We start from the raw sequence: 26,564 nt of genomic DNA, 5'->3' as shown, positions 1-26,564 counted from the left end.
GCAGAACTCTTCAGAGTAAAAAGCACTTTGCTGACTAGAAGAAATAAAATATTTGTTTATGTGCCTCATTTCCTATTAGGATCTGGTCTTTTGCTGGTACGGAAGTATTCATACTGACTCAGCTGCAGTTATTTTTATGGTTTTATCTTTTTTTTTTTTTTAAACAAGTAATCCTTTGTTGATATTTTAACAAAACCTTAAGCTGTCGCTTTTATTTCCTTTATAAAAAACTGTAATTAGTCCCTCTGTGTTTCAGGTGTATGGCCTGAAGGTTCAGATGGGACAGATATCAATGCTGTCTGTCGATCACATGGGAGAAAACTGCTATCAACAGGGGATGATTTTGGCAAAGTACATCTCTTCTCATATCCATGTTCACAGTTTAGGGTAAGGCATTTCCTAAACATTTACTCTCTTAACTTGCACAAATGCATTAAATATTGTTTTCCTATTAAAAAAAAAATAAAAGAAAAATAAAAGAATGGTAGTATATGGCTAAAGGATTTACTTAAGGTTGATTGAGTGTACAATTAAATTTAAGATTTAATTTAATATTAAAATACTTTGAGAATAATGTGATGTCTTTGTTTCATTGTTGTATGAATTGTTATGTTATACCAATATGTTTTTATGACAACTTATATTCTTACTAATGTGGTGTTTTCTAGGCTCCAAGCCATGTGTACGGTGGACATAGTAGTCATGTAACTAATGTAGATTTTCTCTGTGAAGACACCCATCTCATCTCCACAGGCGGAAAAGATACAAGTATTATGCAGTGGCGAGTCATTTAGAGGAAACATCAGTGTGAACATGCACAGTTGAGTCGACCATGCACAGAACTTATGTATAAACTGTATATTTAAAATTTAACAGTATGTTTGCAGTTTAGCCTGGTCACTGTGATTTTTGTTTAAAAAATTCTTACAAACCTCAGGAAAATTAAGCCCTGTGCTGGTTACCTTACTCAGTCTAGTGATTTTTTTTTTCATTGTGTCACACCTTAAGAATGATGATTTTCTCTTCTGTCATACAATATACAATGCAGTACAAGTTTAATATAAGAAACGTGGCTTGACAGTTTGCAATACAGTGGTATCAGCAGAATGTGACTCCCTTAAATGTTTCCTATAAACACTGCTGAAATGGTCACAAAAATGCCTTTCAAAGACTGTATATATGTGCTTATTTGTTTCACTATCTACACTTTGTACTGTATATCTACTTATTCAGAAAAATCTACGACAACATCGAGGTACCGATTTGTTTCTGATGGAGGGCGATGAATAGATACAAAAAGTTAAACCGAGATGTAAGATGCAAAAATTTGTGTTCTAGGCCTGAAAATGTGAATGCTGGTAAATTTGCATTCTCTTGGGAATCGCACACCTTGGGTATGACCCGGGAGGAGTTGTGTTCCCTTTCAAGTGAAGCAGCAGGTTATGCCCCAGTTTGACCTGAATATCTCAGCAGGGTTTACAGATGTCTATGTGGTTCAGGTTTTCCATATGAGTTTAAATTAAAAATCTTTTTACTTGTATATGAACAATTCCTTTTTGAAAACAGAACAAAAAAGCTTGGCCACATCCCCATTATTGGTTGATATATTTAACTAATATGTATATTAATCAGCATGATGCTATATTGTACATGTATAAGATTTTAGCAGTTCATAACAAATGGTAAGGCAATCTAGCTTTACTTTTTTATGCTTATGGATATTGTATATTTGTATTTTAAGACCAAGTAGACCAAGTCTAAAGATATCTTTTTAAGTGTACCATGAACCTGCAGAGGGTAAAGGAAGTCTCAGAAGCCTACATGAGACATTAATGTGTAACTTCTGGCCCCTGTGTTTTGTGCATGGATGGATATTTATAGTATCAAATAAGATTGTGTTTTGCAATGAAGTAATAGTGGAGGTGGCATAAAATGGTTAAGAAGGCCTTATCAATGTTGATTGTGACACAGATTGAAATGTATTGTTTACTCTGAGGAATGTATCCGAAGAATTTTAAAAGAGGAGTTCTAAACGGACTTGAAAAAGGTAATATTAAAATTTTGCTTGTAATGGACAGTAAAAGTTAATTCTCTGAACTCTAAAGCACTGGTTGTTTAGAGTGATTTAAATGCAATGGAATCAATAAATTTTGAAACTTTTTTATTACATCTCCAACCTCCTACACTGAAAGTGCAGGACACCAATAAACATGTATGAAAGTGAATTTCAATGTATTCTTCCTCTTTAGTAAAATATCTTTGTTTCATTGTGAATCACTTGCTAGAAGAGACAGGCTTTTACTTAACGACATACATTTGAGACTTCTCAGAGCTGCATTTGCAAATCTTTGGGAATAAAATCTAAATTTCGGGGTACATAATTCCATGCATGAGCATGGCTCTGGGGACATGATCCCTAATGCACACGGGGAGGGTGAAACTCCAGCTTCACGGCAGGGAACAAGGACGTGCCACATGATTTCACCTGCAACCTGACTCGGTTCTGCCTCCTGGTGCACATCGCTTGTCCCTGAGCACCTGGCTGGTGGAGGAGCATCATTCCGCTGCACATGGCAAGGGCTCCGGACAGTTCCTCTGTGTGAGGAACTTGTCCTCAGGCAAGACTTTGGACACCCAGGGTTTCAGGGTGACTTTAACCTGATGTTACCTGGCACTGTTGCTGAAAGAAGAGCTCTTGCCCCCAGCTGCTTATCCCCATCCCATGCAGCAGCACGACTGTTGTTGTGGCCACAGGGAGAACCCAGCCAGGAGATGGACCTAAGTAAAAATCAATTTGGGAGGGGGTAAAGATAAAAAGGCCAAGCAAACAACAACTGCTACAAAACAGAAACACCTTTTCCTCAGTTCCCTTCTCTGATTTAGCTGTGCAGCTGTATGAATGCTTGCACTGAGCTTATGCAGAGGAAGGAGCCATGTGGAAAAGAAAATAGATGGGCGGAGGAGCAAGTGGAACAACTTCTTTTGATGGTGATGTCGATCTGCCTCTGCTTGAAGCCCATAAAACTAAGGCAGAATATCCCCACCCTTTCTAGGGTTAATCCAATCCTAAGAGGTTGTAATAACCCAAGTGACAGGTTCTCAGCTTGTCTGGATTCTTGGTTGATTATACCATGATACCTTCTGTTTATTAATTTGTTGTACTTTTGCAGATGGGAATGCTTTCAGGGTTTTCTGCTTTCAGAATTGCAGGTGATTTGTCATTACTTGCAACAGGCAAACAGAGCTGCAAATTAGGTTGGCTTATTTCCTTTTCATCCTTCTCCCTACTCTTGGGATGTAATAATGTAGTTGTGATCCCCTTCTTCATTTTAAACTGTTATCCCTTACAAGAAATAGATGAGGAATCCTGCAAGTCCATCCCTAGGGTTACTGATCAAAGGGGATTTTCAACAATCCCAGCCCATCTGTCCCTCTTCTGCTTCTCTAACTTTTGCTGTTAAATGTGTCTTTGTTCCTCTCTGAAAACCTGATAAACGTATTAGCTGAATTGGCAAATGGTGGGTAACGTCTTGAGCCAGATATTCGTTTGATGACTGTTAAAGTGGTTCTTCTTTCTTTATCCAGGAAAGCCTACACAATCTTGCCATTGTTATATATAATCTTCAGTTCTTCCCACTTCCACCCTTGTTCTGTGGTTCTTGCATTTATTTTTTTTTTCCAGGAGCATCCTCTTTTTGCTTTAAAATAATATTTTTTTTAAAAAAGAAAAAAAAATGAAGGAGTTATTTGCAAACATTGTGTATTTCATTCCTTCAGCAGCACCTGGGACTCTGACACTGGTTCACCTACAGCAGTTGTTTTTCCTGCCCTTTCCCGGAGCGCAGGGCTGGCTCTGCAGTCCATGGTTGGAGACCCGGCCGGGCTCCTGCTCCTGCTCCTTTCCTCCCCAGCCTTGGCTGCAGCAGCTACAGCCTTGCTCAGAGAGACTCACTCTCCATGTCTCTGGTTGTCTACCAAGCATTCAGCTCCTCCCTTTCAACTTCAGTTTCGATTCCTGTTTCTTACTTTTTTTCATTTCTAGCACTGCTCATCTGTGACTTGGGCTTTGAGGACCACATCCACCTTAGCCCTCACCTGCACATTTTGCTGCCCTTCACTGCTTGTGAAACCAGTGGCCCTGGCTGCCTCCCTCATCGTTTTGGGGCTGAGTTCCTGGTTTCTTACTGTATCTGTATCTACGCTGCTGCTTTGATTTGCAGTTACAAATATGAGTGACTGCATCTGCTTTTAGCCCCTTCCTCCCTGCCCTACTGGTATGGTGCACTGAGGCGATCAACAGTGTCTCATTTCTCAGCCATCCGCTGTTTGTCTGTGAGCAGCCTTTTAATGTATATCACATATTTCGATTTTTAAGTATTTTTAGGGTATGGATTTTTTTTCCTCTCTTGTTGTATGGAAATTTGCAGTGGGATATTGTGCTCCTACACTCGCTACAACAGTACAATTGTCATATTTGTCCAAAATGATGAGCATATGTAATCAGGTAACACTTCTATGTCAGGATATTCAAAGTTATTAGCTCCTGAAGTTGAGCATATCTATTCTCTAAGTCTTAAATTATTCAAAAAATAATACATATGCTTCCAAAAGACTTCTACCTCCTTCTTTTATATGCTTATAGACCAAACATAGACTCAATCTGTTTTTTAGGATCATCACCCATTTTGAGTAGAGGCTTTTAATAATTTTATTTACATCTGCCTGTTTTCATATATTTATTTTACTCTTAAAGGACAAATATTTGTAATATATTAAAACTACAGCCTTTTTCAACTTAATGTGTACAATTTGAATTACTACCTGAAAGATTATTATTACATAGATATTTTGCTCGTGCTCAGTTTTGACAGGCTGTTGAAACCTGAGAGGTATTAACAGTTTCCAACAGATGAGCTCTACAAAAATCAGTATTTTTAAAATAAAAAAAAAAAAAGAAGCGAAGAAAGGGGATAAGTGTAAGGGAAAGTAAAAAAACTTCAATGTTAGTGAATTGAAAACACCTCACCGTTTCAAATGAATAAGAAAATCCTCTCACAAAGCAAATAGTTTTTGTAAAATTGGTTTTTTTGCTATTCCTATTAAGACAAGGGCATATTTCCTATGTTAAATGTTTAGATGAAACTTATTCTTCAAACAAAGTAGTGTTAGAAGATAGTACTTCCCTTCAAAATTATGCATGTGCTCAGAGAAGCAAGCAGGCTTCTTTGTGGTGTTTTCTCCTCCACCCTGGAACGAAGGCTGTTGGCAGATCACTCAACTACATCCTCTAAAATCCTACAGATGGCAGGGAAAACGTCACTGCAATTTCTAGTGAAAACAACAGATTTACAAGAAGCCTAAACAGAAATCTCTGATTTCTTCCATCACTGGCCGGGGTTCCCAGCTGTGCTGGAGCGGTCCCACCGCTGCCCTCCAGCAGAGATGTCCCGAGGCAGAGCATCTCCTGGCCCAAAAGGTAGGAGATAAGGATCTGGCTCCTGAGGGGAAGGACAGGATCTCACCCAGGTCTCTCTGCTCCTGGATGGAGGCTGCTGGATGAGTGAGTACGTTAGTGGCTCATGCTCCTGCTGGGAGACATTTATGTGTCTCCTTAGTCATGCAGTTCTGTGGCAATTTCAATTTTCTTACTGCAACAATGTTGGCCGTGAATTCATTAAATAGTTATAGAAGGCTAAGTGCTAATTTACATGGAAGTATTGATAATAGTTCAGCAAAAGCTGCCATCTAGCCCAAAGTTGGGCAGACCTTACTTGTGTCCCTGGTGATAATGACAGGCTCATCTGTGAAAGCTACTCAGAGGACCTGTGTCCATTGGGATATTTCACGGTGTTGTGAGTTCCTCTTGGTCTCCTGCCAAACATGGAGGTGTAAGAAGGTGCTACACTGCTGGTGCCACCAGAGTCTGTGGGCACTTCCTTGGGACCTTGGATTTTGTCTGTGTTTGTATGAAAGCTTGATGTTTTGTACCCCACAAAAAGTGGTTCTTCCTCACCAGCTCCATTCCCAACTTAGCACAGGTTTGCATTTACCATCTTTTGTCTGTCTACAAACATTTCCACTCATTTCTAGTGGACATATCTGCACCTTAAAGGCTGCCTTTTGGGTCTAGTCTGAGGTGCTGAGGTTACAACCATGAGAAAAGTGGCCCGTTTTCTGGGTCTCCATGCAAGTGAATGTGTTTTAGCAGGAGCTTCTAAGAGATGAACATTTTAAATATCTGACCTATGGAATTACCTACAATAAATACATAGCCAGAGGGAAGCAAATTCAGCTGCTCTGTGGATTCTGGCTACTTTTGCTCCAGATTCGAGGTTGTAGGCTAAAGAAATCTCTTTCAGGCTGTTCAGTCATTATGGTTAGAAAGCAAAATTTAAAAAGGCTGGATGATTTCTATAGCCATGTTGGATTATTGTAATTTGTCATTGCCTTGCACCACAGAGACGTGCTGAAGAGGGAACTGTCTGCTTGAGGCAGCCTGAAGAGAACTCACTTCTACAAAATCAGTTGCCTTGGCTGTTCATCCTGGATTCAGTTTCTCATGAAGATAAATGTCAGCCTTTTAGGGATACTTCCTTCCTGCCCAGCTTCTCCTTTTCAGCAGCTTTCATTGACATCATAATTCCTAATTTATGACATCAGTGTGTAACCACAGGGGAGGTTATTATGCCAGAGGTTCAAGTGTTTTGGCTTCCTTACAGCACCTAAGAAGAGCAGGAGCTGAGCTCTGAGAGTGTCTGTCGAGGGCTTAAACAGTTGGAGAGCAAGCTGACAGGAGGCTCAGTTTAAGTGCAAAGCCCTCTGGCATTTCCCGTGTGCTCAGCTCCTATTCAGCACAAAATGCGGCCACACGCAGTTTAACAGCCTGGAGAGTCCCAACCATCTCTGACCTCAGGAGCACAGCGTCACCTCTGTTCCGAGATCTTTCAGACTAGTTTTGGGTGAGAACACCACTGCTTTTGTTCTCTCTTTCTAAAAAGCTCAAGGCCAAACAATCTTGACCTCGCAAAAGTGGGATCAAGGGCATTTAAAAATAATAAATCAAACAAACAAAAAGAAGCGTCTCCTTGCCTGGCTCAGTAAAGCCTTCTTGCAAGAGACAGCAAAGAGACAGACTGTCCTCCAAGGGCACTACATTATGCCCTGATGTGGAATATGCCATATCAAAAGAAAGGCTTTGGCAATGCTCAGATGCAGCTACACCATTTGTTACAGGGAAAACTGGAATTGTCAGGTGTGTTTATATTTCCCATTCCTGCCCTCCTGCCCTCACCCTAGCATGAAAAGGGATCTCTGGAGATGCTACTGGGGAAACCGGACTACTGTTACCTCTGAGTCCCACAGAAGGGTGTGTGGGCTTTGGAAACATCCTTACTGGTTTGGCTTTTGCCCACTGGGCACCTACACACTTGTTGTTTAGTCATGTCTTTTCCTTAAGTTGCATATAAAAGTTGTCAAGTTAAAATCAGGGATGGTCTTGAACAGATAAGGCCATAGCAGGGGCTGCCTGCACAGCAGAGCTCCCTGCTGCCTGCAGGGCTGCAGCTGCCTGCTCCAGCCCTCCCAGCGACCGCAAACCCTGCTCTCCTGGCGCCTCACCGAAACCTAGAAGTGCCAGGGGGCTCCTCCCTTTCTGAGAGAAAGTACTGACTATCCACCACCATCATGTTCTCTGCCCCAAGAAGGTGTCCATGAAATTGTGCAACTGAAACCCAGCTTCAGCTTTGGTAAAGTTATGAGTCATGTTGCTGTCTAAAGAATATATCTTTTTTTTTTTTTAGAAATAAATGCATATGTCTATTACTGGATACCATATAATAAACCACTATAATGAAGTGCTCTCAAGGGTGACTTTCATGAGGCTAAATCCTCCTTGCTTAGGAAAAGCCTTCCAAAAATAGTGTGCAAAGCAAACTATTGTGGACATTTGTTCTCTTTGAAAAGAACTACGTATTTTTTTGGACAAGCGCACAGGAAGGCCCAAGAGTTTCAAGCAAAAGCTCTGAGCTGGACAAATTCAGTGGGAAGAAAATCACAAGACTGTTCCTGCACTGCTATGTAGCTCTGGATGTGACATTGACTCACTGTGAAATACAACTGGATGACCTTGAGCTCCTGATATGAGGATATTTACAGAGAATGTTGCCCCAGGCTGTGTGACTATTTAAGTTGGGCATGCTCCTCCTCTTCCTAACACGAAATCCCTGAAGTGACAAGGAGGGCAAGCTTCTAGGCAGTCATTCCAGCAGGACCAGGACGGGGCAGGTCCATCACAGTTTGCCATGCAGGAGGCGTCAGCCAGGAAAGACGTGACCCTGGGGCCAGGGGTTCTCTGGTGCAGCTCTTTGTTGGGCCATGCAGGAGGATTTGCGATTAGGGGCAGCTGTGAGGGAGAGTGGACAGGCTGGCGAGGCCAGAAAGATGGAGATGGTGGGTCAGGATGTCACCCTGGCCAAGGGTAGGTGAACCGACAAGACCACAGTCTGAAATGATATATGTGTTCATACAAATGAATAGCTTTAAGTCTCTTAGAAGACATTTAGTCCTGACAGCAGTGTGGTGTAAGGTTTGTCCCAGCAAAACAATTATTACATGGTTCAGTCTTGTCTTTCAATCAACACAGTGATCTTGTGGACACTTGAAGACATCAACATTGATGAAGAAACCTCGTGGATTCTGATATAACAAAGATTTCTAACACTGCTCTCTTGTTTCTGTGCCGTTAGAGGCCAGCAAAAATGGCATATGTAACAGTACATAAAATTTCTTCTCCTTTTCTCTCTTGTTTCTTAACATAAGAATAAATAAAATGGCCAGTAAAAGTGACAAGTAACCTCACATATTCTGCATTTCTGCATCAGTTCTCAAAACATTTCCCGGGCAATTAAGCCTCCCAACCCTTTGCAAGGGCAGACATTGCACAAGTTTATAGCCAGTGAGGTGTTGCAACTTGCCAAAGGATGGCACCTCTTCTCAGGGGCTGTGCAAGTACAGAGCTGCAGGTGGTGGGAACCACCCTGTACCGAACCCGCTTGGTTGCAGCCCCTTCTGGGCGGCTGCGGGATGTGTCTGTGTTGGGGCATGTGGTGGTTGTAGTTTCATCTCTTTGTAAAGACTCAGGAGTCTCTCTGCAACATCAGGTGCCACTTTACGCTGTGCAGCATACCTACCCAGATAAAAGTCTTTGATAGTTTTGCTTACTCTAGTTTTATATCTTAACCATGGCGTGATTTACATACATTTCTTTGCCTATTTGATTTGTGCCTGTTATAAACCTAGCTTAAGGAAATTACATTTAAAAAAAAACCCAGATTATCAGTGAACTCACATATGGATTTGCTCTTTTAATCATTTTTTAAGTTCTAGTACAATTTCCATGAAACTTTCTAGTTTAATAAGCATCCTCCTTGCCTTATGCTGTCTCCCATATGTTGCATACGCTGGTCAGTGACCCACACTCTAAAGGATTAGTCAGATGATCGTAACAAGAAAATAGGTTTTATATTTGCTCATTATTTGTTCATAAGCTTGCTGCCTTCAGCAACCTCATCACAAACTATGAGAAAGAGCTTCTCCAAGCCACTGTCACTCGATGGATACAGTGTATCAAATCTGACACAGTTTTTCCTTTATACAAACATTTATCATGCCTTCTAGGAAATTTAGGATAATTGCTCATAAGAAAGGACTATAAGCTTTGGTTTCAAACAAATGAGGAAGCCCCTTAGTGACAGGGGAATCTTCTTTAGGAGAGACCTTATCTGTGTGAAGTGAGCTTAGATTAATTGGTGGGGTGATGTGGGAAGGGGGTGGCACAGACCTGCTAAGGGACAGGGCAGGCAGGAGCTGGGTTCTGTGTTAATGAGGCACAGAAGGGGTGGCAGTTCCATCCCCCTGGCCTCTCAGTAATTCTGTTCCTAATTATTTTTTTTAACATCTTAATGATCATTGAAAACAGCAATTATCAGAAACACATTAGCTACCAAGAAACAAACATGGCCTTGAATGAAAGTCATAGACATTATTACTACCAGGAGTTTTGTCGCTGTCATATTGTTGTTGTTGTTATTGTTGTAGTATAATTTTGTTTGGTATGGGGCTGCAGCAGGCAGCAGCAAGGCTTGACAAGCAAATGGGGAAATAGGTCCCTGGGGCATCAGATCTATGGCTTGATTTTTGCAGCATCCATTCTAGTGGCATAGGCTACTATTACAGTAAAAATAAGCGCTATGTGGAAACCTTATGGAAAACCTTAACTTTTTAGAGAAACAGAAATGCAAATGTAAAGTATTTATATTAAACACATGCCCCACTGCTTCACTCCCTATCCCCTGCACAGGCTGTGCCATGCCCAATTGCCTCTAGCGCAGTCCTGCAGTTTGTTTGTGCTGCACTACGGGCACGTTCCCTGAGATCTCACAATCCTTTCCAGCCACCTGTGCTGCCCCGCAGCCCACTTCACCCCACCCGCACCCCCTGCACCTTCCCAAAACTGCCTCTGCACACACTGAGAGGGGCTACAGCTCCCTTGCCCCTCAGGGCACATGTGGACAGAGGTGGGTCCCAGTGACTGGAGCAGTGGCAATTGACACAGGGACATGCCAAGCAACCATTTCAGACACAATGTGCACACACGTGCTACCTGCCTGAAAGCCCACTGCTGTGGGATTACCTGGGATCATGTGGTTGCTGGGGTTTTTTTGTGTCCAAATTAGATAATGCACAACTCAGGGAGATCTGTGGGAGATGAATGCACAAATTTTCAGTTTGAAGAGTCTTTAGTCTCTTGAGAACTGCCAATGAATTTACGGTGATATACGTATTAAAGACCTGAGAAACAATTGCAGTATTTGGTCCTTCATGGTGCCAGATCATTGACGATATATAAGTGACACAACTTTCAATATCGCCTTTTTCTAGTGGGTGATGCATGGGAAGAGTCAAAGAGAGGGAAAGTGGAAGCTCCAGGCTCTGGTCCTGCAAAGCAGCCATTTCCACTGGTGGAGATCATCACCATGTGGTTCACCCTGCACTTGAGAACTGGCAGGAGGTGACTGGAAGGAGAAGAGCAGAGGTCCAGGGATGGGACTGGCTTGTGGAACAGGGAGGAAAGTTGGATGGGAAGGAACAGCACAGCTGGGAGGAAGCCCAGGTCACCCTGAGGTGGGCAGGAAGGTGGATGCAGAGGATGGACACGGCTGACAGCAGGATGAGAGAGCTCCCAGGGAAACTCACCTGGGGCAGGTGGAAAGGGTGAAGGCACGGAAAACAGAACTTCCCTGCAATATTAACAGAAAATAGAATTTTTGCCCTTGCTTCCAACCACAAAAGCACCCATTTTTGACGCTGGTACACAGGACCTCTACAGCACTTTGCAGAGGAGCGGTCTGCAACCACGGCACTGCCCCTGCTCCAGCCGGGAAGGCGGCGCGTCTGCTTCCCCGAGCCCTCGGCTCGACACCGACACCGGCACCGGCACCGGCCGAGGAGCCCGGAACCGCCGGTCGGTGCCGCTCCCGGTGCGCGGCCGCTCCCCACGCCCACGCCCTGCCTCACCTGCGCAACCCCCACGGGGGGCAGTGGGGGGGAGGCCGAGTACGGCTCCCCATCCCCCCGCGGGTGGAGCCGCGGAGGCTGCGCGGGGCGGGGCGGAGCGGGGGGGCGGTGCGGCCCCGCCGCGCGTGGGAGCGGAGTGGGGCGGGCGGCGGCAGCGGCGCTTTGTCCTGCCCACACACACAGACACACTCAGCGCAGCCGGGCGGGAGCCGGCAACATGGCCGGGCCGGCGGAGGGGCTGCCCGCCGCCGCGCTGCCCGGATAGCGCCGCGGGGCCCGGCGCTGCGAGTGGGGCGGCGCCGCCGCCGGAGCACCCCCGGCCGCCGCCCGCCCCCGGCCCCGGCCGCCGCCGCGCCCCGCTGGGAAGATGAGGTGAGTGCGGGCGGCCCGGGATGCGCAGCGCCGAGTGCCGCGGGCAGGGCGCCCCCAAGCCGGCCTGCGGGAGTAGGGGGTGTCCGCGGTCCCCCCGCGATGGTGTCACGCCGTGGGGGGTGGGGATTTCCTGTGCGAGTGGAAGGCGGAGGAGAGGTTAAGCAATGCGGCGCTTCCTAGTCTTTCGCCGGATGGATAATACGAGTGGGTGGTGACATTTTTGGCATGTTTGACTGTCAGTGCCTAAATCCATATGACAGATTATCCCGGCGGTTACAAAAGGCTGTAAAGCGCTTTGAAAATAGTGCTGCGATGTACAGCCAGGGATCGTGCTTAATGCTGCTCTGCCTCGCAGCCAGAGGGTTCGGCCAGATGAGACTCGGACAAAGTACCCTCCGGGCGGTGGGGACAGCGTGCGGGGTTGTGAGAGAGGAGATCCGGAGAGAGGAGATGAGATTTCTCCCGAGCATCCAGCACAGGTCGTGCCTGATCTCCCGGAGTCTCGTCAGGCAGTGAGTGCTCCAACTCATAGTTTTCCCGAGGTCAGTTTCTCTATTTTGAATACGAAAAGCAAAAAACCCACAAACAACACACAGATTTCCTGCAGCCAGATAAGTGCCTGGTGGAAGGAAGACGTTATTTGTTTTGGTTCATGCTCTTCCAAATCTATCTCTTTCCTCATTTATTCAAGAGTTCACTTGAGCTGTCAGTATCTCAGAGCAACCCAGCCTCTGATTCATGTTCTAATACTAGTGATTCTTTCCACTTAATTACTATCTTCAGCAAGGTAAAACCACTTTGGGAAACCTTAAAAATGGAAATAACAGTTTGAAGCCAGATACCTTTCTGTAGCGCCTGATGCCTGAATTCCAAGTTTGGCATTGCTCCTTGGAAGTGCAGTGGAAGTCTAAAAACCTTTGTCTGCATTTACAGTTACATTTATTCCTGATGCTATCACGTGTGCTGAAGGGTTGGAGCTGCATAGATTTATTTAGTCATTTATCTTACCAATAGTTTTCTTCACTTCCTTAAAATTACATCCTTGGGGTGGGCTGAAAGCACACGAGCCTGCAGTGTAATGCGACTGGTAGCCTAGATCCCTCTGGTCTCCATACACAATGTGTATCTATCTCCATCAGTCTCCCTTGGTCTGACCGTGATGATGCTCAGAGACCTGCAGAGATAAACACAAGAGAGGGCAGTGGATTTTTCGCTTGTTCCCTCCCATTCAGTTAGTAGCCCAGTTGGTAGAGCTCTTCCCCCATGAAGAAAAGCTGACTTTCTCACTCAAGTACATGTTTCACCCCTGAGGGGGCACCACGGGCTAGTTGGAAGGCTGGAAGAGTTTTAACTTTCTCCCACTGAAGACACTCTGCTCCATATGAACTTTTGCAGTTGGTGGTTGTGTTTTCTGTTGGAAGAGGCAGCAGGAAAGAGAGAGACCCACAAAGACAGCCTGTAAATTAGAGTACCATAATGCACCCAAAGAGATCCCCACCATGACAGATGGGGCACTCTCTGAGGAGGTGGGAGCTACAGGGCATTTTGGAAAGAAAAAGCAGCTTGACTCCAGGAGGGGCTCAGGACTTCTCCATGTCCTCACTTTCGATGATGATGGACAGGGTGCTTCTCTAGGTTGGACACCTCATGCCAGGCTGTGTCACATCTAGGTAATGGAGCCGACCCCCGGAGTTGGGCTGTGTGTGACTTAGTACAGCTGCCCTGTTTTCCTCATATAATGCTTAAAACAGTCTGTGCTTACAATTACCACTGTTGTAGTTTAATGTATATGCTTGGTTGGTGTTATTTGTGTTTGGTGGCCTTTTGCTTTTGTTTGTTTGGTTGGTTTTAATGCTTTCTTGTTTTTAAAGGTTTCCATAACTGATTTTTTTGCTTGCTTATACAGTTACTACTGAATAGGTTGTACTTGTCAGTAAACACACGTCTGCAAATCACTTAAAGCCTCTTTCAGTAACAATCCTTGTTTAATAAATATAGGCTATATAATTCCAAAAGACCCTGGCAGTCTATACAATCATCTAATAAAAACCTTTAAAACATTTGCTTACCTATGTGTGTTTTATTTATATTGCTTTTTGTGGTGAATAGAGTACAATGCTATTCTTTGCACAGCTGCATTTATGTGATGGTTTCAATTTTTTGATAATTTATGTCTTCACTTCAAAGGTGTAGTGTGTATAGTGGGTGTACCACAGGTTTTAGTAATAAAACAGATTACAATAGATGTTGTGTCTCAGAAGTGGATTAGGATTCCTAGGTGGAAAATGCTAAAGTACAGAGGTGTTACTGCTTAGAATATAAATATATTCATTTAGTACAATAAATATTGAGGTTATTCTCCAGCAGATATTAATTTATTCTTGGAAGTAACAGAATTAGCTCATATTTGGGAAAATGTCTATGAATAGCACTGTAGATGAAAAAAAGATGTTTACATTATTTCAATAGAGGTGTAAACTTGCATTTCTTAGCCATAGTTGTAGTTTATAAATCATGTGTATTTTAGTGGTCTCTGTTTTTATAAATAAAAACCACCTATAGCATTTTGAGTGCATCCCGGAAAAAGTCTTCACTGTCTGTCTCTTTGCCATGACTGTGGTGAGTGCGGGCTGGCTCTGTGCTGCGGTCCTGAGGCAATGATGTGGGGAAAGCCTCCCACCTCCAGCACTTCCTTTTTTCTAAACAGAACATACAGAATATCCAGAGAAGGAAACAACCTCTAGATGAGATTATTCAGATTAAAAGTACTCTTTTGTGGGAATATATGCTTTTATCAAATGTAATGAGTTCAATACAGAAGTTGTTGGGGAAAATGGTTTCCCTTAGCACCTTAGCATTTGTAGAGTTCTCTGGCTAAAGTCAGCCTTTTTGTTCTGACATTCCTGTATAGCTGCCAACTGAAAATCCTAAAAAGCTGTTGTATTTAGGTCTGATTTAAAGGGATGGAGCAAGACCATGAGAAAAAGAGAACTGAATACTCACAGAATAAGCTTGTTTTAGTAACACAAAGTATATATACATCATTCATCTTAAGCCTTTTGTTTTCAGACATAAACAAGTGAAGTCTTTACATTTCTTCCAATAAACACAATGTATTGAGCATTTAATTGTCTTCCACATTTTCTATTCATTAAGCAATTCATGGGATAACTCAAGAGTTTTGCCAATGCTTTTAGTTTGCTTGGAGTAACTGGAGCTGTATGTATACAGTGTCATTTTCTATGTTTTCTTTTTCTTTACTGTTTCTTTCTGATTCCATCTGTAACGAATTAGAGAGAATGTGTTGTTTGTGTTTATAATGTTGTCAGAATTGGGGTTACTGACCTCACTGGCCTTGTGGCCCAGTGTACTGTTTCCTCCAGGAAAGTAGTAGCATCCCCTGAGATGGATAATCAAATCAAGTTGTCTATAAAGTGTCTTTTAACCTTGTCACTTAGTAATTGATTTGTGAGTTGGAACAATACGCTTGTAACTTGGTTAATTTTTGTTTAAATTGAAACCTCTGTCCTGCCATGTTCTGACTCCTGCTATGTATGTGCCTTGGCATTGCGATGTGCATGGCTGTGGGCTCCTGGGGATGACTGTGAGCTGTCACACTACCACCTACAATCACACCTTTTGGTATGTTTAGGTTTGCAACCTTTTGAGCCGAATCCGTGCTGCGCAGTTCTGCCAGCATCACTTGATGAGAAAACACCCAGTCCTCTGGCTGTCACAGTTTCGTCAGCAAAATCCCAAGTGTGGCTACTATGCTGCTGACAGAAAATTGCTTTTGTTTGCTCCCCTTAGATCTGTAGAGAGGCAGTTTAGCTCTAGCTGCAGACAAACTCCTTTGTCAGCAAATTTTGGACCTCTGCTGAAGGTTGGGCTGTGGCTCATCAGGAACCGAGCGATGCTGCGGTTCCGTCAATGTACCCTCACTGTTGGGACGTGTGAGCAGGCAGGCCAGTTGTACCAATTTTATACTAATTGTTATTGTGTACTATTAAAAAACATGCTTATTTTCCCCTCTCTAAAATAAAGGACAAACTCTGGACATATTTTTTTTCATTCCCTCTTTTTGACATGTTTTATACTCTTTGTAATGGTATAATGGAGGCTGAAAGCCATCTTTCAAGTGAGAGTGTGCAGGTCTGTTTAACTCAATATTGTGGTTTTGTGTGATGTTTCACTTCTGTCCTTTCCCGGATCACTCAGGCTGTGTTAAACAACAGATGTCTAATGCAGAGCAGCTTCATTAGAAGTGTGTAATCATTAAAGGTGTCTGCATAGTCTTTCTTTGTACTTGACTAGGTGCTTCCTTTGGGCACTACTACACTTCTCACTTTGTAAGTATCTAAGTATTTGTTACGTATTTCTTGTAAGAAATCATCAAAATCTTTCCAAAAGTGAAAACACATTTCAGGCCTAAATAATTTCCCCATATCTTGCAGCTTAGCACTTTTGTGATTTCTTTCCTTTTTTTCTTGCTGTCCGTCATAGTTTCTCTCAGTTCTGGGTACTGTGTAAAATGAGCAGTGTTGAACCTCTCTAGAAAAGATTTCAAAAGCTGCTGCCAAAATAAAATTAATTCTGACTCATATTCAATCCTAATAATTACAGAATTAAAATAAATTGGGTGAGCTGTAGATTTTCTGAGTCTGAGAAGGTCACTACAGATATTTCAGGCTCCTTTGCTGCATCTGAATCTTAGTATTATCTCATTCAATTTCTGTTTATATTAAAATATTAGCTGATATTGTCCTTCATTACAGTAGATAGGCAGTAAAAACTGCTCCAGTGTACACAGGTATTGCTTCTACAGGAGGATGGGGTAGTTTTGGGATGTATTTTCTGTTTTCTTCACAGCCATTGCAGAACATTATGGATCCACGGTGCTTCCTCCCATTTCTTTTTCTCAGCTGTGTGTCTAGGTTTAGTTTCTCAGGAGCACGGAGCAGAGGTGGAGTAGCTGTGCCACCATTTCTTCATCTCACCCTGTTGTTCTCCCTCAGGCAGATTTAATCCACAGGCACCTACCCAAGACTTCCATTTCATCTGCTTCTTGATCTAATGTGCCGTGATGAGGGGAAGTGACCATCAGAGCTCCCACCAATATGCATTTGAGTTGTGCACCAGTAAAGTCGCCATCCTTGCTGGAGCATGGCTATAATGCAGCCCAGGGAGAAGACACCAGACATCCAGACAGGGGGCCATGAGGCCCATAGGGCACAAGTCATAGCAGCACACAGCCTTGCTGGGGCTAATCTGCCTTGTTCCTGGCTGATGAGCCCACAGGGAGCTCTGCAGTGCATGTGTTGGCTGTTTCCCAGTGCCTGGCGTAGCGGAGATGTTTCTGTCCTGCACTGTAGAAGGGGAGAAACCTGATGGTTCATCCAGCATGGTCTGCTTGGGATGACCCCATGTTCATGGGTGTGTGTGCACGTCACCCAGTAACACTCAAATAGTGTTTAGTCTGTGAAATTGAAAACAGTCCAAATTTGTCCTTTTTTTTTTTTTTTTTCTTTTTCATTTCTGGGGTATTTAGCACTGCAGAACGTTTCTTCCTGTGAGACTTGGAATTTTTGCTTTGAGCAAACACTCAGAGTGGTATTGACAGTCTTTCCAAGGCTATTCTTCACTTGAGAGTTATAAAAGTATTAGGCATATCTATTTTTATTAATCAGAGGAGACAGACTGGGCAAGTCTTTACCAAAAATTTGAGCCTGGAAACCTCCTTCACATTTCTGACTATCCAAAGCGCCATTTTGTAACATCACAACAACTAGTGAAGCATTACATTTCCCTGGATATTTCACAGTCCTGGAGTGGAAGAGACCTGTGGGGGCCAGAAACTTTTGATTTTCCTTCTTGGTGAAGGCATTCAAGCCTTATACTTGTTTCAAGTTCAGTGTTAGTTTATACATTTCTTCTAAGTTCTCCTTCCTGTTCCCCTCAGCTGTGCCAAGTTAGCAATTTGTGGTTTGGTAGGGTGAACCAGATCATGAATTCTTTACATACAAAGGCAGAAGAAAAGAAAATTCACACTTTCCATACACAAAGGGTGTATATACAGGGTAGGAGCAAGCAGAAGGTTCAGGCAGTGCTCCCTGGTGCCACCAGAAATGCTCATGGAACAGTTTCTCCTGGGAACAATATTACTACAAACTAAGATTTGGCATTTACTGAGATGCTATTCTTGCTCTTATCCATCACAGACCCTCCTGCCCAGGCTCCCCAGTGCTTGCATTACAAACTGTGTAGCCTAGCTCGTAGCATGGCTGAGCATTTTCCACTTACTAACCATGATTCCAGTCGAAACAAGGTATTTTCCACCTCGGTTCATGATGAAGAGGTTTTTTTTCCCCTGAGTTATACATGCTGTTGACCAGGAATTCAACTTTTCTTCACATCACTAAACCTCCCTCCCTGCCCGAATATCCTGCAGGTTTTCATGTGATCACCCTGATAGTCAGCAGCAAGGTTGGGCCCATTTCACAGAATCATGGAATGGTTTGGGTCAGAAGAGACCTTTAAATATCAACTAGTCCAAGCCCTTGCCATGGGCACGGACATCTTTCACTAGATCTGCTTGCTCACAACCCCATCCAGGGATGGGGCATCCCCAGCTTCTCTGGCCAACCTGTTACAGTGTCTCACCACCCTCATTGTAAAAAATGCCTTCATTATGTCTAATATAAGCCTACTCTCTTTCAGTTTAAAACCATTGGCCCTTATCCTGTCACTGCAGGCCCTAGTGAAAAAGCCTCTGTCTTTGCTGTGAGCTTCTGTCTTTGTTATAAGCCCCCTTTAAGTACTAGAAGGCTGCATTAAGGTCTCCCTGGAGCCTTTTATTCTCCAGGCAACTCCCTCAGCCTTTTTTCACAGGAGAGGTGTTCCATCCCTCTGACCATCTTCATGGCCATGCTCTAGACCCTCTCTAACAGGTCCATCTCTTTCTTGCACTGGGGTCCCCAGAGCTGGACACAGCACTGCAGGTGGGGTCTCACCAGGCTGGAGCAGAGGCGCAGAATTACCTCCTTTGACCTGCTGGCCACGCTGCTTCTCATGGCAGCGTAGGATATGGTTGGATTTCTGGGCTGCAAGCACACATTGCTGGCTCCTGTCCACGTGCTTGTTTATTCTCTAGAAGCCCCTCTCCGTTGACCACAGATCTCCTTTAGGTGAGCAATTCATTTCTTAGGCAGTAGGTGTCATTCCTGCAACTTGAGATCTCATAGCTTTCTTCTCTCTTTCTTCAGCTTCTCATAGGTGCCAGGATGAATAGACATGTTTTTCTGTGATTTACTGCAAAAAAAGAAAGCTGTGTAGAGCAACTCATCTTAATATAGTACCATGAATTGTAGCATACCATGGGTTCAAGCATGGGTAGATGCTCCAGCAAGGAGGATGTAGTACTTTGTGTCTGGCTTTACAGCAAGGCTGTTCAGGCCTGGTTCTTGTTGTTGCGGTGAGCTCCGTGGTGCAGATGTTCTGTGCTTCCTTGGCTGGTCTGCAGCTGCTAAATCTTTTAACCTTTTTGGCTTCGTTTCTTTATCTGCTGGAGGATGACAATATTTACATGAGGGCAAATTAAGTCTCGGTCTAGCACAGGATTTAAGGTTATGTTTAAGTTTGGTCCTGTTGAAGTCCTTGCTTTGCTAGAATGGAGTCTCCTGTTCAAAAAACATTTCTGAGGACGAAGAGCATATTTATACTAAGTGCTTCTTAGTCAGCATGTGTGTTGTTTTGTTGCTTCATTCCTGTGCTTAGTAAACTGCTCCCTCAGTAACGAAGGGATCTAGAAAATACACTGAAATGGTATTAGCAAGAAGTAGGGCTGTGGTCACTGTAATCTCTTTAATTGCATGCTGTATGCTTTTTTTTCCATAGCTGTATTCAGATCAGGAGGTTGGCTGCAGTGACATTCCATGGGTGGATGTTTGCATGCAGCAGGAACAGCTAAAACCAGCCAGGACTGTTGAGTGCTTATGACAAAAGGTTAGCTTAAATAAGTAAATTCAAGTGAAAAGGCCATAGTTGGAAACAAGTCTGTTACATGTTGGCTGGATGAGTGTGTCTTCAGCACTGAATAGATCAGCACTACCCAATTTGTGTTTTGTGATCCAGTGAGCATCAAAAGAGTTCAGAAATGCCAACAAAAAAACTTCAAAAATCAGAAACAGAGTAGTTAATGTCATCCGCATATGCACATATTTTCATGCAGTTCGTATGTATGTACTGATGCCCATTAGCTCCTTACTGTTCTTATTACCCAGTTAAAATGTTTTTTATACTAAAATAATCATATTATTAAATGACTCTGTTTTGTCTGTCACTCTCATTCCCACCTGCCAAACAGTACTGGGATTTGAGATAACCTGTGATTTCATTTTTGAAAACAAATTGTGATTAAAATGAGAGAAATACGGGACTACCATATTTTGACAGAATGAGGTAACTTTAATATTCTGACTCTGTTATGAATTAGTGTTGAGTGCTGCTGTACATTCTCATGCTAATCTTTCTATTAAATAACTAAATACATCATCTAGGTGAATCTAAGTCAATTTATGATCCAACAGCAGTTGCATTGAGAAGTAAGGGTTTGAATCATCGACATAAAGCAGTTTTGCTATTCTCAGGCAATTCATTTCTTTGACTAGTCAGAGAGCACATGGTCTTATATATTAGTTTTACCTGTATGCTTAATAAAATGTCCTGTGTCTGTTCCCATTTGTTGTTTCGCTTGTCTGGTAGTAAGAACCATCTGTGAGTAGGTGGAACGAGGAGTTCCATCCCTTAATTTTGCTTCAGCACGTGCACTGTTTTCCATTAGAGGATTCCAGTGAAGTGCTGGTTTGTCAGCTGTTACCAAAGTGATCCATAACTCACACCACCATCTTATACTTCCGCCGGTAGCCCAGAGTTGTGATGGACCCACCTTGAGCCTGACCTGCTGACTCTTGGCCTTGTATTTATTAGTATTTGTGTCCAGTCCTGTTTAACATCTTTATTGACAATTTAGATGAGGGGATTGAGACCATCATCAGCAAATTTGCTGGTGACACCAAGTTGGGAGGGAGTGTCGACCTGCTGGAAGGCAGGAGGGCTCTGCAGAGGGATCTGGATAGACTGGAAAAATGGGCTGATTCCAATGGGATGAAGTTCAATAAGGCCAAGTGCCGGGTGCTGCACTTTGGTCACAACAACCCCCTGCAGCGCTACAGGCTGGGCGCAGAGTGGCTGGAGAGCAGTCAGACAGAAAGGGACCTGGGGGTACTAATTGACAGGAAGCTCAACATGAGCCAACAGTGTGCCCAGGTGGCCAAGAAGGCCAACGGTATCCTGTCCTGTATCAAAAATAGCGTGGTCAGCAGGACAAGGGCATTGGTGGGGCCATACCTGGAGTATTGTGTTTAGTTCTGGGCCCCTCAGTTCAGGAAAGAGATTGAAGTGCTGGAGCGGGTCCAGAGAAGAGCAACACGACTGGTGAAGGGACTTGAACATAAGACCTATGGGGAGAGGCTGAGGGAGCTGGGGTTGTTTAGTCTAGAGAAGAGGAGGCTTAGAGGTGACCTCATCACTCTCTATAACTACCTGAAGGGAAGTTATAGCCAGGTGGGGATTGGTGTCTTCTCCCAGGCAGTTAGCAATAGGACAAGGGGGCATGGGCTTAAACTCTGCCAGGGGAAATTTAGGCTGGATATTAGAAAGAAATTCTTTACAGAGAGAGTGGTCAGGCATTGGAATGGCTGCCCAGGGAGGTGGTGGACTCGCCGTCCCTGGAGGTTTTTACACTGAGATTGGACATGGCACTTAGTGCCATGATCTAGTAAACGGACTAGAGTTGGACCAAGGGTTGGACTTGATGATCTCTGAGGTCTTTTCCAACCCAGTCGATTCTGTGATTCTGTGATTCTGTTTCAATTGGTGTTGAGCTGCCAGCACACGAATCACGTACAGCTGCCACCAAGATTGCCATGGCGAGTGGTGATCCCTGGGGCTCATGCCACACCCAGGAGCAGCCCAGAGCGGTGCCTTGTTCCAGCTGCCAGTCACCCTGGAGATGGCCATCCCCCTCCATCCTCGGGGATTTCAGCTGCCCACGTCTAACGCTGGAGGCAGGAGGAAAGCTGGCTGATGCTACGGCATTAAGGTCCTAACCTTGAAAAGACTTGTACACATTCTTGACCTTATTACTGAGAACAGCATCCTTGATGTTTATGAACCTAATGACCGTTGTGATAAGACCACTGACCGTAATAAATCTAAGTACATTTTCAAGTATTGACAGGATTGGGATCTAACGGAGCAGTGAAGACTCGCTTCTTCATTTGAGGACAAAGCTCAGTGGGGGAAATACGGCAGCTTTTAGGAAGGGAGCCAAAATTTGCCCTATTCCTGTCCTGTATATGGAAGTCCTCACTTCTAACATATACAAATAGGAACATATGCATATCTTGTTTAAACTGTCCCCTCCCCAAATTAACACTTATTGACTGAAAACCTGGCAACTGACTTACGTCAGAAACAACCCCTGCCCTTGGGGAGCGGAGGGGCGGGCGGCTGGTACAAGGAGCGGGTTTGTGAAAAGCAGTGGGGAGGGCTGGAGGTGCAGAGCCATCCCGGGGAGGCTGGAGAAGATGGTCCTTCCCTTTTGGGGGCTCACAAGCAAAAATGTAAATGAAGAGCAAATAGTAAGCCGGGCAGAGCATTTAGCATAACTGAGGAGAATGTGTGTGTGTAGTGGGGGGTCCCACTGGGCCTGTTATGTGGACCCCTAGGAATGCTCCCTCAGTTCGTGGTCCTCAAGATGTTGCTCAGGGATTAGCTGTGAGGGCCTGCTTGTCTCTTCTGTCCTGTCTTGCTAAACATAAACAGTGCTGGAACTGTGTGACTGCAACCCTTTGAAGATCTCAAAAAACCTGAGCCAGCATACTATTTTAAAATTTCATGGTATTAAATATGAGAGTGTTACAGAAATAGCAGAGGGGAGACTGGGCCAGGAAGCAAACTAGGGGAGATGGAGATGAGTTTGTAAGAGAAATAAATGTACACAGGATGCCTCAAGCTGCGAAGCTTGTTCAAAGGTGTGCAGGGTGAATGCCTGACATTGTGCATTTAGCCATCACCACTGTCCTGAGCATGATGGGGGCTCTGGTGTCAGTACTGGCATGGGTTTGGTTTAGTCAGTCCTCCCAGTCTGATAGCAAAGCAGTCTTGTTTTCAGCTGACTCCTTCCCTTGAACTGGTTCACTGTGGAGCTGTGTAAACGTCTATCGGCATCACACCAGTGGGGCTGCGGGGAGCGGGAGGGAAGGCTGTGGTGAGGCCAAGGCGTGTTGGGGCAGCCCAAGCAGAAATGATGCTCTGTGTCTGACCTTTCTCTTCGTGGTGACTTCATGCTTCAAGGACCTCACATTTAAATCACTGCATGGTCTGATTAGCCCACTGGTTTGCTGAGTATTTCCATGCTAAATTGCTAAAACAATAGTCCTTAATCTATACTCAGGAATGCTTTCTATAGCCTTTTATTCTTGATACTGGTCTCTAGTCTTTGATCTCTTTGTCACTTTGGTCAAAGTCTGTCAGTGCAGACTTAGCTGCACCCTCATGCCAGCTGTCATCTGTTATTGCCATCAGGGTCTGTTCATCATCCTTTTGCTTTGGAGGTTTGGACACCTATTGTGACCCCTTAAAGATGATAATCCTGAGTGAACACTACAAAACAACACAGAGAAAGGTTCTCTGAACAAACATTATAGAGGTATGCTTGGGCATTAGAGGCAACAAGTAAGCCTGACCTTGCTGGAGTCCTTGTCTTCTATTTGACTGTAGCGGGATTATAATCTAATACCAATTTCCATCTCCAATTCCCCAACACCCATGTCAGTATGATAGGCCTGAACTGCAGTTCAGCTTCACAGATGGTACCTGCATTGCAGAAAATATTAGATGACTAGTGCTCTAAATATGACAGAGTGCATTTGTCTACACATCTGCGTATACAGGAAATTCTCTTTAGTGGTAAAAAGCATAATCATGTAAGAGGAACATGAAGGGGGTTTGCTGGCATTCTCAGTGACTTTTTAAGTGTTGGAGTAGGGTAAGCAAAATTAGAGTAAGACCATAAAACTGTGAATAAACATGACAAGTGACTTTAACACAGCTGCTTACAGAGGTGTGCTTTTATGATTTTTTGTTATTTTATTAAAAACAACAACTTTAATAACTGCTGTGTATTCCTCATAGTACAAAACATGTCACTGTTTGAAAAATAATCACATCAAACTCCACAGCTTCCTTGAGGATTGTCTCAGTTTCCTTCAGGACATGCACTTTTCATGGCCTGTCAACAGCTGTTCAGGTATTGCAAATGCAGGATGGAGAGGTGAAGACATGCAGGGTTTGGTTCTCACTCTCCAGTTTCTGGACTCCAGAGGAACTTTAGCAAAGATGGAGAGAAGGAGGAGAGCTTTCATGGAGAGTGAGCATGGAGCAGCCCTGCCAGCCTGTCCTCAGCAGGATACATAGCTTCTAGTACCTCTTTCCTGGGGAACAAATTCATTGGCAGCTCAAAACTGTTCATTTTGGGGGGAGTTTTGCAGCATTTGTTCTATTCTCTGCTGTCTCTATTCTGAAGCTGTCTGCACAAGGCTGTGAAGGAAAATTAATCCAAATCACCTCCAATGTGAATGTAAAGTAAATTAGGTAAACTAAATTAAACCATTGTATATATTCTCTGATTCAGTGTTCGAGTGACCTTAATTTGATTAAGCTTAATTCACATCAAAGTAAATTATACTAAATATGAAATAGGGTTGATTTAATTAATAATGAGTGTGTCTGCAGGGATCTAATGTGGTTTGATTCATTACAGAAATGTTAATTCAGATTACCTTTCTGGAGTTTTCTCATGTAGATAACTCTACAGGACAGTTTATTATTTATGCCTAAACTGGTGCAATTTGTGTTTATTCCCTCTGGCTCTAGAAGGACCTTCCCACCACTCTCCTTGTGTGGGACTTCATGATAATTTTGTTGTGAGACGTCTTGTTAATTTGTTAACCCAGTCAAAGAAAATTCATCAGTTTTCTGTTGGATTAGCCAGTTTTTGGCCTGGTTTATGGCTGCATGGTGCTCCACAGGATAAAGGCAGAAGTGTGAATGTGTGATCAAGGTGCAAACAGTGGGGACTTGTTTCACCTGCTGTCTCAGGTCAACCCTTTCTGCAGGAGACACCTGGCTTCATGCATTCATACGCTGGAAGTTCAAGCTCAGTTGGGTTATGTAGCACATGGACTAGAAGAAGTCATGAGTCTTGCTGGAGTTGCTTAAAATCAAATACCACCAAGTTTGATTTGCTTGATGTTTACGTACAACTGTCATGTATCACTTGGCTCTGGCTTGTACTGTTTTCCTTTGATATTTCCCCTCCTTTGTGCCCATGTAGTACTACAGCTTGTACCTTCTGAATAGCCATCACCTAAGTAGCTTGCGCTTTCAATATACACAAGCTCTACTGACTCACTCACTGCTTTTCTTCCACTTCTGTCCTTGGCTTTGAAGTTATGAGAGTATATTTTTTGCTGTGTGATTATTATGGGAATGGACACAATATAATGGCAAATATATGATAACTGCATTTGCAGAGACCTGCAAGTTCTTCTGTAGGGTGTTTTTTATGGACTTGCTTTGTTTTCAAAGGATTATGCAAAAAATAATATCTTATTTCATAGTGCTGTGTTTCGAGTGTAAAACAAGCAGCAGAACTGAAGCACCTAATGATTTTCAACGATTTGCCAAATTTTTTTTAGTTTATTCCTCTGAAGATGAGTAAACCACTATTTGAAAAATAGAGCAATGACCTGAAACCTGGCCTGAAGTATAACATGAACCCTACCTTTGACACGAAAGTGTCTGGACTTTGAGAGGCTGGAGGGAATATAATACTGTGCTTCAAAATTCACTTGAAATGTATCCCCAGAGTACCAGGAAATGCTCGCTGTCCCTGGTAGCATCCTCACACCTTCTAGTCAGCTTGCAAAGGGAATTATTCAAAATAGGGGCTAAAAGAGTGCCGTCAACCTCTAGCAGTTTCCTGTGATTATTTGGTTCATTCAGTCTGGAAACCAGGTTTTGAAACCACCGAGCTATGCCCATCTCATCCTGTTTTAATATCAGCACACCCAGACATATAAACAATGTGCTTCTTCATGAGGCGATGAAAATCAATGAGGCTTTGAAAAGACACGCTCTTTAAAGTCATGGCCTTATTTGGGAAGTTGCAAGAAGCTTGGCTGTCACAAGAGAATATTTTGGCTCCGTGACAGTTTCCTTTATATGGTTCTTCAGCAAGGAATCTCCTGTGTTTGTGCGAGTGATAACTTGCAAGTGTTGCATGCCCTTTTTTTTTCTCCCCAGAAATATTTGCTGAAGGAGAAGCCAGTATGTTGGTCAAAAGAGGTCAAACACCCTTTTGGACCTCTGTCTGGTGCAAAGCATGTAAAAAACCCATGTTTTTAAAGGTAAACTGAAAACTCCCTGATATTCAATATTCCTGAGCAGATTCACATATATTTTTATTATAATGACTTCTCTATACCCATTCTTTT

The 26,564-nt window shown here is 43.5% G+C and overlaps 2 protein-coding genes across 15 annotated transcripts in view; both read left to right on the top strand.

Moving 5' to 3' along the window:
• Nucleotides 1–2,225, top strand: part of EML1 (EMAP like 1) — a 130,282-nt gene extending 128,057 nt beyond the window's left edge. For all 13 annotated transcript variants that reach the window (XM_065063516.1, XM_065063519.1, XM_065063518.1 and 10 more), the window contains 2 exons: nucleotides 257–387; nucleotides 669–2,225. In XM_065063516.1, the coding sequence (XP_064919588.1) occupies nucleotides 257–387; nucleotides 669–794 (257 nt within the window). In that variant the 3' untranslated portion in view covers nucleotides 795–2,225. The remainder of the gene's footprint in view (nucleotides 1–256; nucleotides 388–668) is intronic.
• A 9,481-nt stretch (nucleotides 2,226–11,706) lies between these two features.
• EVL (Enah/Vasp-like) overlaps nucleotides 11,707–26,564 on the top strand; it is a 157,699-nt gene continuing 142,841 nt past the window's right edge. For both annotated transcript variants that reach the window (XM_065063493.1, XM_065063489.1), the window contains exon 1: nucleotides 11,707–11,946. In XM_065063493.1, coding sequence (XP_064919565.1) covers nucleotides 11,942–11,946 — 5 coding nt within the window. In that variant the 5' untranslated portion in view covers nucleotides 11,707–11,941. The remainder of the gene's footprint in view (nucleotides 11,947–26,564) is intronic.

This window comes from Columba livia, chromosome 5 (genome assembly GCF_036013475.1).
Source record: "Columba livia isolate bColLiv1 breed racing homer chromosome 5, bColLiv1.pat.W.v2, whole genome shotgun sequence".
NCBI lineage: Eukaryota > Metazoa > Chordata > Aves > Columbiformes > Columbidae > Columba > Columba livia.
Note: the sequence above shows the minus strand (reverse complement) of the source record. Positions and strands in the feature narration are given on the sequence as shown.